This window comes from Panthera pardus, unplaced genomic scaffold (genome assembly GCF_024362965.1).
Source record: "Panthera pardus isolate Hobbes unplaced genomic scaffold, ASM2436296v1 HiC_scaffold_16, whole genome shotgun sequence".
NCBI lineage: Eukaryota > Metazoa > Chordata > Mammalia > Carnivora > Felidae > Panthera > Panthera pardus.
In genome coordinates this window covers 12,345,086-12,357,144 of record NW_026526721.1, presented here as the reverse complement: position 1 = coordinate 12,357,144, position 12,059 = coordinate 12,345,086, and the positions used below count along the sequence as shown (strand labels likewise).

At 40.7% G+C, this 12,059-nt stretch overlaps 1 protein-coding gene and 1 long non-coding RNA gene across 2 annotated transcripts in view; one reads left to right on the top strand and one right to left on the bottom strand.

Annotated features, from left to right (window-relative positions):
- Positions 1-4,696, bottom strand: part of PAXBP1 (PAX3 and PAX7 binding protein 1) — a 34,265-nt gene extending 29,569 nt beyond the window's left edge. The window contains exons 1-2 of the mRNA XM_019420214.2: positions 4,208-4,696; positions 2,612-2,740 (exon numbers count right to left, since the gene is read on the bottom strand). Coding sequence (XP_019275759.2) covers positions 2,612-2,740; positions 4,208-4,553 — 475 coding nt within the window. The 5' untranslated portion in view covers positions 4,554-4,696. The remainder of the gene's footprint in view (positions 1-2,611; positions 2,741-4,207) is intronic.
- Positions 4,697-4,707: 11 nt separating this feature from the next.
- LOC109249706 (uncharacterized) overlaps positions 4,708-12,059 on the top strand; it is a 26,375-nt gene continuing 19,023 nt past the window's right edge. Inside the window, exon 1 of the long non-coding RNA XR_008422422.1 lies at positions 4,708-4,859. This is a non-coding gene — a long non-coding RNA (uncharacterized LOC109249706). The remainder of the gene's footprint in view (positions 4,860-12,059) is intronic.

The window sequence follows — 12,059 nt, the reverse complement described above, 5'->3', positions numbered from 1 at the left end:
TGATCACAACGGTCTCTCCAGCTACTGTCCTCTACTTCTCTGCCAAGCTTTCCCAAAGCAGTGTGGACCTGCTGCCTCCTACTTCGTCACCAACTTGGGTGCATCAGCCTAGGCGAACGGCCTTTACCTTCTCTCGTTCCCAGCTCCCGTACCAGCTCTCCAACGGCTGCAGCTACAGCTAATTCATATAGTATTGTTGAGCAAGTTAGCAAAAGATGTCTCTTCAGCCAAACAGACACAAAGCTTGGCTAATGGACTTGTCCCTTCTGCCAGATACCCTCCTCCAGAAAACAACAGCGACCCTGTCAATGGCCACTCCTTGGTCCTTTCTTTTCCTGACCTTTCTGGCACTATTTCATACAACTGAGCATCTTCATCTGGAAATTTTCCTGTCCCTTCTCCTTTGACCTTTATGATTCTCTTTGGTAAATCCTCTTGTCTGTGTGTACACTTACTACAGATAGAAGTCTTCGGTCCCCAGAAATGTTTCCTTTTTGCTGCTCCCTCATCAGTTCCATTTACTTCTGGTTTTAATAAACACCCCAAGAAGCACCAAGCCTAAACCTATTATGTCCCACTGTTCACTGGCTATTTTCGCTCAAATTCAAGTTTAAAGGCAAACTCACTATTCTAGGAATACCCATTTTTGTGGTAGGTATTTTGTTGATAGGACCTTGATTTGGAGATTAACGTACCTCTCTGGCTGTCTAAGGAGAGTTGCACTAGGAAGAGTTCAGGATTGTGAGCTGATTCATGAAAGAGCTCCATAACACCATTAGTCCAAGGGTAATGATGACCACTTATAACACACAGGCTCTACCTTAAGGGAGGACATTAATGAAGTTATCTGGCAAGTGTATCAGTTATGTGAAAGTGGAAGACAGGTCACAGGAGATGGCCTCATAAATCTCAGACTTGCTTCAATTACTAAATCCAACGGTAAATGGTCCTTTCTTTCTCTCCTGACCTTACTTGCACTATTTCACTGCACACGGTTGGTTCTCAAGAGATTTGGGGAAAAAAGAGTTTCCTAGACTCCAAAATAATTGGTTCCCCTAAAAATATCCTCCTCCCACCTGCCTTCCCTTTTCCCGTATAGAATATGGAACTGTTCTCTCAGCCACCACGGCATAAAAGCTCGAATTTAACTATTTCTTTTAAATCCGATATCTAAAGCAAAAATCAGGGCTACCAAGTCTTCCCTTGGAACATTTCTGAAATAATCCTTTCTTTCCATTTCTTCTCCCACACCCACAGCAAACATTTTTAACTCATCCACATTTTTCCACTGAGTCAGGAAAAGCCTGTCTCGCTCAACTGAGACCTTTTTAAACCCACTATTAATGGATCAAAGCTGGCCCTTGAGTTTAAACTGCTTCAGGCCTCCAATCTCTCCTTGTGCCGATCCATTCTGCATGCTAATACCAGGCTGAGGTTTCAAAAAACATTTATCATGTCACCATCTTGGCGAGGCACCAAACACAGCAACTCTAAACCCCTTACTGGACACTAAACATCCTTCACAATCTGTCAACAATGCACCTTTCCCCCTAAACCTCTACTTCCTCTACAAAATCATCTCCTGACAGTTGTACTTGCCCTTGCCTTAACTCACTTTAACCTTTGATAACAGACCCACATTTTCTCTCTCCTGTCTTTTGGAATTTAAATTATTAAAAAAACAAAAAAAAACAAAAAAAAACTAGCTTCATATTCCACTGTACCCATGAAGCATTCCTTCCCCTGCCTCTAAAAAGAAAGTGCAGTTACCCTTTAAACCATTCATTGAACATTCTGCTAAACGTTGGGTCCAACTATTCATTTAAGTGATGCTGTCTCCAAAATCAGACCGTACATTTTACATATAATGACGTACTTCTTCACATTAAGCCTGTGGCTGAAAACCCGTGAACTAATAATTCTATCTTTAATTCCACAGAATAAAAAGATTTCCCTAAGGCTTTGCATCAGAATAACTCAGACTGCAGCAAGTGATAATGGATCTACTTTCCTCAAGACAAATTAACTGCTTAAAAATTTCAAGCTTCTGTTGTAAAAGGATGTGAGAGCTGCCTATACGGTGTAGGCAGGGGCCTCGCAGTAAGAAGTCTTCATCCATGTATCTGATAAAGTTGCTACATGAGAAAGTATTACGAACATTGCAATGAAGGCATTCCTAAGAGTTCTCCAAGAATTAAACCAACAGTGGAGACGTCACCAAAGAAAATGAGCACCTGTTTCTATAAAATGAGAATACAGGAATGTGCACAGTAATACCTCAAACAGGAATAAACCTGTGCCTCGGGTTTATATGGGAAATTTCCTTTCTCTGGTCAACAAGTCTGAACACCAGCAGAAAAATTGGGAGAGAATTTAGGCACTGTAGCTGAAACATTCCAGTGGGAATGATTGGGTCTTTTTAAAAAATGCATTGACAGTGCAACTGTTGTTAGAATTAAATAACAGAACTGTATCGATATCCACTTTGGACCCTTGACAACAGAGTCAACTGAACAAGTTCACGATGTATACAGCAAGTCCACTCAATCCCTGTGAGAAAGTTTCGCTTTGTTGTTTCAAAAGAATCCAGTACTATCAGTTTGGTACTTACTGTCGGCTGAGGAGTTGAGTTCTGTTTTAATCTTTGACTTTTCAAGATCTTCTTTGTATTCTTTCTTAAGTAATTTTACTATCTTTTTGCTGTAACTTGATTTCTTCACTTTGAAAACTTCTTCATTTTCTTAAAAAAGAAATTAAATAAAGTCTGTAGCAATCATTTTCAGACAGTACGTTCCAACTTCCACATGATCTTATGTACTTTTCTCATTCATCCAGACAGATACTCATACACCCCAAATCATTACATAATGTGAAGTTATTCCAAATCTGTCACTGGTTCTCAAGAACTGAAGTCAGCTTCATAAATTAACCTCATATAATGCAAACCTGAGACTTCTAAAAAGGTGTAACACATGCAGCTGCACGAAATTTTCATATATCCTGTTGTCTTTTTTAAGTCCTCTATCCCAAGAGGAAAATAAAATCATTGAAAAAACAGTTACTGCGTTATTTAGGTATCTGAAACAAAACATCCAAAATCAAAAGGTTCTGGGTAACAGAGCTGTCAAATCTGAGCAAATCTAGATTCACCACAAACTGACACTATTCCAAGACTAAACTGAGAGCAAAGCACTTTTCAAAAATAAGTTTTGGTAGGTATCCACGTCTTTGATTTGAAGAGTTTAAAGTCAAATGCAAACACTCTGCCAAATAGTTTCTGCATTAAAAAAAAAAAAAAAAAAAAAATCTGGCTGTAGTCCCCTCAAACAAAATAAGAAATAACAGATAGGCCAAAGACCAACTGCCTACCTTACTGGAAAGATGAAAGCATCTTGTATGGAGATGAAGATATCTACAAGCCAAGTCTTTTTTCATAACCTGCCCTTAAAACTGGCTTTCATAAACACATACTCAACTGGCTGGGAAGTTAGATTTTAGACTCATTTATGAACAGAAATCTAAATCCACTGCAGCCTGGTTTCTCACACCCAATGGATAAATGGCCTTAAATTACTATTACACCGTCTCTCTTCGTTGTCCAAAACTCAATGCGAGCGAGAAAAACCGGACGTCTGTACCCCTACTTAGTTTCACGGGGAAACTGAGGCTCGGCGATTGCAAGGAACTGGCCCAAGGTCACTCAGAACCAGAGCTTCAACTCCGGGATTCTGTTCCCAGACGTAGGACTCCATACTAACCCAGCCTTCCTAGTCAACGGTATCAGATCCCCCAAGAGACGTGAGCATAGTGACCTGCAGAAGACTCAGACCGTGCGCAGAGTAGACAGGGGACCAAATCCAAGTTCTCCCTGACACACACCCGCCAGGAAAGAAGCAGGACAGGGGACACTGAATTTCCACTTGAAAACCTCAGAAGGACTGAACTGCGCTCCCGCCCCGCAGAGGAGGAAATGCACAAGAGGACGGTGAGGAGGAGGCGGTTGTTAAGAAAAGGCTGGTGGCGGCGCGGGAACACGTCCTCCGCCGGGAGCAGAAGGCCGGAGGCGGAGAAGGATGTGCAGCAGGTCGGGCGCGAAGGGGCTCCGTTCCGGGCTGCGGGGGCTGGACGTCCGGGGAATGCGGGGACTAAAGGCGGGGGCCTAGGACAGGGATGCTAGTCTGGGGCGCGAAGCGCGGCGGTTACCTACCTTCCTCCTCGTCCTGGAAGCTGAGCAGGCTGGCCCGAGGCACCTCTTTGTTCTCTCGCGGCCTCTTGCGCGGCTTCAGCCCGTTGCCGGGCTCCGCGCCGCCCGGGAAGCAGCCCCCAGCCTCAGCCCCGGAGCCCGGGGTCAGCGCGGAAGGCGGCGGCAGCCCCGGGCCCTGCAGCGACTCCCCCCCAGGGGCCCTGTCGCCGCCGCCGCCAGAGCCCGGTTCTTCGCCGGTGCCCGGCGGCTGCAGCAGCGGTGGCGGCTCCTGCTCCTCATCGCGCTCTCGCTCCTCCTCCTCCGAGTCATTCCGCTTGCGCACGTTCACTCGCCGGGCCTTTCGGAACATTCCCGCGGCTCGCACGGCGGTCTCACACCCGCTCCCGCACGGCTGCCCCGGCAGCTCCAAGCTCGCGACGGCGCACGCGCGCTTCCCGGAGCTCCAGCCGGGTCCTGTCTTCCCTCGTTCTACCGCGCACCGCCGAGCGCGCATGCCCTCGCGCTCTCGCTACGTGGAGAGATCTCCGCGTCTCTCGCGAGAACGTCAGCTTTTTGCACCGTCCTCTGTCGGCGTGGAGGACTGCTGGCACGGAACTCTGGGGCTCGGGCCCTACCCGATGGGTCACAAAGAGGATCATAGAGACGAGAAGACAGAGTAAGCGCTGGCGATGGTGCTGCAGTGCGTCTTCCGCACTTACGCAGAGTAGTCACGAGAGGAAACCTCCCGCCAAGCGGTGGGAGGGGCAAATGGAGGAGACGAGGATAGGTGGGGGAGGGGCGGGGGGGGCGGGGGAGGGGGAGGAGCCAGAAAGAGAAACCAGGTTTAGGGAGGGAAAGTAGGGTGGGATTGTCTTCCCCAACCCGGGAATTGAGCTGTGATATGGTAATTATTGCTTACTCTATTGAGTCACACTTGGTATTTCTACAGCTTTGTAGCTACAGAGCCCTTCCAAAAGCATTGAATTTCGTTGATGATAAATTGTTTCCCGGCCTGGTATTTTAGCCCCTTTCCACCGAAGGCAAACGTGTTTTAGTGCTTTCGAGAGAACGCCAAGTGTACGAGGCGTTCTGAAACGTAGCTAATTTCAGAAACGGAAGGCAAGTCGATTTGCCAGAGTGGGGATGGTTGTGACACATTTCAGACTTGTGTCACAAAGGTAACCGTCTCTACTGGTAAGGCCCAAGCCGGGTCCTGACTGTGAGGCCGAACTCACGGGCTTTCCCGTCGAATCAACCGACTTTGAGGCCTTTTCCTTCACGGGTGCGCATATATGCGAATTCCTTTTCATGTCTCACAATTCGAAAGGCAACAAAGGGCATTCGCACGGTGCAAAAAAAACCCACCCATCGCTGGAAGCTTTCCAGTTTGGCAGCGGTTAAAAGTTTCTCATGATCCTGAGATTTCTGTGAAGAGAGAAGTAAATTATGTATATTTTTTTGTGAATTATCCTTTTTACACAGTGTGTAAACTGTGTTTAGTTTAACGTAAATTGGAGATTGGTTGTGTCTGTACGTAAGGTGTTGGCTTTTCTTTTACCCAGCTGCATGCCGATCTACTGTTGGAATGTACCATGATGTATTAAATCAGCACCATAATAATTGATATTAAGGTTATTTCCAGTCTTGCTGTGGTAATCAAAGCCACAATGTAAAGCGTGAAAAAAATGGTCTCATCTGGAGAATGAACTAGATTTGGAATCGCTAGATCCAAAGGTGTGCATTTGTAATTTTGCTAATTCTAAATTGCTCCTTATAGAATCTGTGCCAGATTGTACTCTTACCAGCAAATATGAGAGGGCCTATTTTGCCTGCCACATCCTGCCAAAATTTCACTGGAGATTTAAGTTCCAAGTTGAAGCAGAAGATCCCAAGCCCACCGAGAATTTCTATGTCAGGCACATCTGCCTCTTTTCTCTGGTTTTCTTTGATTGGATTTGAGATCTGCCCAGTGGGACCCACTTTTGGAAACTGGAAAGATGATTTAGGCTAAAAGCATCCTCTGTAACGTTTTCTTCCAGGTAATAGGAAAAGTTAGTAATGGCTGGCTCCCTTTCTGCTTGCATTACTCTAAGTTCTTATATTCTGGCTGTTCAGCATTGATTTATGTTCTGATTCCAACAGAGTGTTTCATTGGTGAAATTGAACCCCAGTTTCCATCACAGAAGATTCAAATTGTGCCTGATCAGCCTCCAGACACCTGAGCCAAGAGACAGATTTGCAGTAATATGATTAGGGTCGATGTAGCAAACATAGAGTTCAGAGCAGAATATGTTAATACCTTGGCTTAAAACTTCAAAAAGATCTTCCACTGTAAAAGTGGTGGTTGAATATGGAGAACCATAGGCAAGAACACGTGTGATTTTAACATGAGCCAAGATAGTAGTAGACAAAGAATGTATTTATAACTTTGACAGTCTACCTATTCAGATAATTAAAGGGCAAAATTAAACACTTAAAAGTTATTTTCCCGCACAAGCAAGCCAAAGGTCCTTCTATAGAGGTTGTAGACCTTGTGGGAATTAAATTCCTGACACTGAGTACCTGCTCTGGTTGCCTGTCAACCAGTATATTATCCAAAACTAATGATTTTATAAAATGGTTCTGTGTTTTAAGTATAACAAACTGATTTGTGTATTGAACATACTATGTTATCACCATTCAATATTGGAATGTCTAAGTATTCTGGGAAAACAAAGACAGTTTACCTAGAATTGTTGCATTCGTCATTTCGTTTGAATCAGTAAGTTAGTTCAGTTCTTTTTTAAAAAGTCATCTTTCTAAGCAACAATTCTGTTTGGGTTCTCCCCCCCCCCCCCCCCCCCCCACTGAATTATGACTTTGCATGGATTAATTGAACTATAAATTCAGATAAAATAGGCAGACCAGTTTTGTGTTGTTTGCTGACTCAGTATTAGACTCCGTAGTCTAGAACAATGGTTACGAAATGCAGGTCTGTGAACCTGTGAAAAGTTTTCCCGTGTCAGCTGCCAAATGAGAAGAGGAAAAACAGTCTGTCTGTGTAGAGTAGCCAGATGTCCTTTCTTGGGAGAAAAAAATGGTCCTTTATTCTGAGACTGTCTTACTTTTTCCATGTTAAGATTCTAAAATCTCTGGGCACCTGGGTGGCTCAGTTGGTTAAGCGTCAGACTTCGGCTCAGGTCATGATCTCCCAGTTCGTGGGTTCGAGCCCTGTGTCAGGTTCTGTACTGACAGCTCAGAGCTTGGAGTCTGCTTTGGATTCTGTGTCTCCCTCTCTCCCTGCCCCTCCTGTGCTCCTGCTCTGCCTCTAAAAATGAATAAACATTAAAAATGTTTTTTTAAACAGTAAATCTCTTCTATGAAACTATGATGGTATATAATAGTGTATGTGTTTGTTTTTGCATTCTTTATTTGGCAAACTAAAAAGTAGTGAAAGCTGTGAATCCTCCTAAATTTTTTGTTTTATCTAAAAATCTTATTTCGCAGGTGAAATCTCATAGTCTAGGAACGCTTGATCTAGGAATTTTTCTTTTCTTTCTAAAACTATAACTCAATAATTCTATTCTGGAAAAAAATCACTTAATAATTTAAATATCCTTAGAGCTTGCATTGCTGAAGGCAGTTCTTCATTAACTAAAGTAAAATGTAAGCTTTGCAAGAGAAGAGAGTTTCTGTTTTGTTCACTACTATCTTCACAGGACCTATAGTAGCACTGGCACACGATAGGCATTAAATATTTGTTAACTGAATGGTACTAAACATTATCTGTTTATTTAATTAGTGATAAATGTTTTATCCTATGTTGATACAAATTAAAATTTTCTATAGCTTATATACCTTTATTCTCAAAACAAGATCACAATACATTTGTTACAAATTACTGAGTAGATGAGTTCTTAAAGCGGTAAGTTCCCATCAGCCTTTGAGAACTGCCTCCTGTAGGGAGAAAGGCACTCCCCACCCAGCAAAGGCTGGAAGCCTGGGCACCGATGGGCACCTGATCCAAGGTGGGCCAATCAGATTCTCCCAAGATTTTGCCCTTGAAACCCAGACAATGAGTCCCCGCCTGTGGCTGGAATTGCAATGAACTTAAGAGCCAAAGAAAGCCATAAATTACCATGTCAATTCAAAAGCTGAGAAAACTAGTGTGTGTAGTGGGAGAGAAGAATGAAGCAGATGTGCTAGAAAGTAGAAGACAAAACAGCAAGTGGGATTCTTACGTCTTCCCTAGTTCTTGTTCTCAATGCTTCTTGAAGCAGGACAGCACTCCTGGCTGTCACAGCTGGCTCCCTGAGATGCCCCCAGAATCCTTAGAGTAAATTTCTTTTTGGTTTTGTTGCTGTTGAGTATGTTTTATTGCGTGTGTGTGTGTGTGTGTGTGTGTGCGCTTAAAATAATTCATGTTTGTTTCCATTGGTTAGAATCAAAGAACACTTAGGACCAAAGAATTCTAATAAAGTAACTAACAGTTTAATTTTGTAGCAGTGGTAATTTTAGCTGGCAATTTATACAAGTGTGTTTTTTTAATGTTTACCGGCTTAATAATTCTTTAGCTTTACTGTAGTTTTTTAGAGAGTTTTCTTTCTTTTTTTCCTTTTGTCAAGATACGCATACAGATATGTTCATTGGCATTTAAGTCACAAGCAAATGTGAAGAAAGCTCTTTATCTTGCAGGTATATAGTTATTACAAGTACAGAGAAATAGTACTCCATCCAGAGCATGTGAATGATCCTATTAAAAATGTTAGATAATTTCTCAATTCTTTGTCTCAAACTTCTGTTGAAATGTAGTCATTACATCTACTTCCTTAAGATTATCTTTCCTTTCAAACCATTATTATTGATGGATTCCAGATTAAAAGATTCAGCAATTTTTTTTTTTTTGGCCACATTAGCATTTTCTGTGGAGAGACACTCAACTTTTTAGAATGTTTTGACAATTCAACTATAATGGTTTATTCCTTCGTTTTCTGAAATGACAGTTTCTTCAACAAAAAGAAAGTGAAATTTCTTTTCATCCAAATTTAGAGTGTCATAATAAAAGTAAACAATGTTTTAGTTCCTTGCATGGAAATATTGAGCTTATTCAGTGTTTTAAAAATACATCTGCTATTTAGACCAAATAATTCTATTATTATCCATTTATTCAGCACAACTTATTGAACATACGCTTTGTTCTAGGCATTGTGTGAGGCAATAGAAACACAACAGTGAACAAGACAGATATGTTCTTTTTTCCTTCCAGACCTGTATTCAGGTGCTGGAGACAAACAAGTAAATAAAATGTAATTACTAACTGCAGTTAATATTATGAATAAATCAATAGGATACTACCTCTTAAGAAGCACAAATATAAAATGATAGAAACTTTAATTTGATTCATTTCTACTATGTGTCAAAGGCCATTTAAATATCTTCATCATCAGTAAATATTTAAGAATTTCTAGAATTGAAGCAAAACATTTTTGTTCAAGATTACAATTACTAGCCCCGGGATATCTCCTTGAGTAAACTTTTCTTAGAATATTTCATGTAAAATGAGGAGCAGTTAAAATAATTTTCAGCAGTTCAGTATTTTGCATTTCTTTTCTTTTTTCTTTTTTTCCTCTTTTTTTTTTTTTTTTTTTTTTTTTTTTTTTTTTTTTGAGTAACCTCTACACCCAGCATGGGGCTTGAATTCACAACCCTGAGATCAAGAGTCACATGCTCTACTGACTGAGCCAGCCAGACGCCCCAGTATTTTACATTTCTAGTGTTACTCTGAAAAAGTGTAATTTTGTAGTCATAGGTACAGATATGATATTTATATTACATTCATAGTGGACACTTTATAAATGCATCTAAGAGCTATATTACCAATGCAAAAGCAAAAATAGTAATGCAGCCTCTCTGAAAGAACTCACTCATTTCTGTGAGCTCTATATCATTCATGGATTGCTATCTGGCCTTCTCGAGGAACAGGTGAAAAGAAGATACATTATTAAAAACAGCAGCGTTATAAGTATCTTTTCTAGGTATAAAAGACAATGTTTCTTTCTTCTGTGTTATTGAGTGTAACTAGAGGGCAACAAGGTGTATAATAAACAGGTAACCTTGCCGTATAATTACACAGGGAAGAATCAAATCAAGATTCCAAGTCCTTAAAAATTAAGTAGACTTTTAAAAATAACCTTTCTCTAATTAAAAAGTACTCGTGCCCATTTAGAAATTCAGGAAACGCAGAACAAAAGAAAGAAAATAATCACTTATAATCTTAACACTTAATTTTTAAAGCATTTCCTGCCAGAATTGTTTTATGAACATTCATTCATTTGTTCCTAGTGGCTTCATCATTCCCATACCTCATCTACCCAGAGTTAGTTCTCTAACACCCTCAGCTTTAATAATCGTATCCGCCACTCTACTTTAGCTTGCTACCATAATGATTGCACCTTGGACCTTCTCCAAGTCACTGGGAAGTTACTGGGTGTCTTCCAGAACCGTATCACTTCCGTCCTTCCAGTCTGCTTACTCTACCTCCAGTTCAGTGGACCTATCACTGTTCACTGCCTATTCTCTTCCTCCTGCCTTTGTTTCCCTCCTTATTGAGGTTGGGTTTCATGGGACAAGATTATCTTCAGTCCCTTGCCACAACTTCAACTCTCCTCCCCTCTCCCCTTTGTTACACTCAACCAGCAAAACTCTAGCCATAGTTGAGGCAGAACTTTCTGTATCTGTTCCTGATTAGCAACATTCCTGATTTTAAGTGGACTATAGACTTCAAATGGACAGTGAATACATTATTTTTTCTTTATGATACATTGTTGTAATTTGCCTTTCTGTCTGAATCAGACATGTGAAGTAGCCAAATCGTATGTAAGATTATATAAGATTTTAATAATGTAATCGGTGAGCTCAAATGTATGGATAAGCTGATGGATTTACATACTCTACAGAGACTATTTAGTCATCTGTTTCATCTGTGAAACATTTATAAATAGCAATCATTAACCTGGCTAGAATTTTTTTTTTTTTTTTTGAAGACAACCTGAATGAATTCTTCAGAATAGAGATTTTACATGGGCACATTCTCCAACCAGAGAAAAATTTACATGACAAACCAATTTCAAAAGGACAAGCAGTTCTTCCTAATATAAAAATTTTTTTTCTTCCTAATTTAAATTTTTATAAAAGCCTTGACTACTTGGGAATTAATGAGCAGCCACCTAAATCTCTGAATCAAAGAGGAAACACAATATAAGTTGACTGAAAACTCTAAAAATTAAAATGCTGATAGTTCCATATAAAAATATATGGTACACAGCTAAAGGTGTACTCAGAGAATAGTGTATAACTTTAAACTGTGTGTAACCAGCAAAAATTTGATCGGAATAAATGATCCAAACTCAGAAATGACAAAGCAAAGCCAAATCCTCACAAAACAATTTGAAGAATATGGAGAGTGGAGGTATTGAAAGAGAAAACTGTAATTAACAAATTAGAAATAAAAACCAAAATGTAGGTATTATAAAGAAAATCCAGCCCAATTCTAAAAAGCAATACGAAACACACACACATACCACCCACAACTTTAGATACAGCCAGAGATAAGGAAGAGCCAAATTAATGATGTGAAAATGTTATATGGAACCCAGCGATAATACATATGAAATTCTACAGGAAATGTATTTTCTAGCAAAATATATGTTTCACAAAACCGACTTGAGAAGAGCCTAATGGCTCTTAAACCAATAAGCAAAAAGAAGCAGGAAAAATATTAAAGGAAGAGGTAGAGTCTGGGTTAAAGATGTGGGAATAACCACAGAGTTGTTACCAGTCTTTTCTCCCATCACCCCAATGAAACCATGACAAAGACATTAAAAGATATAAATGCATG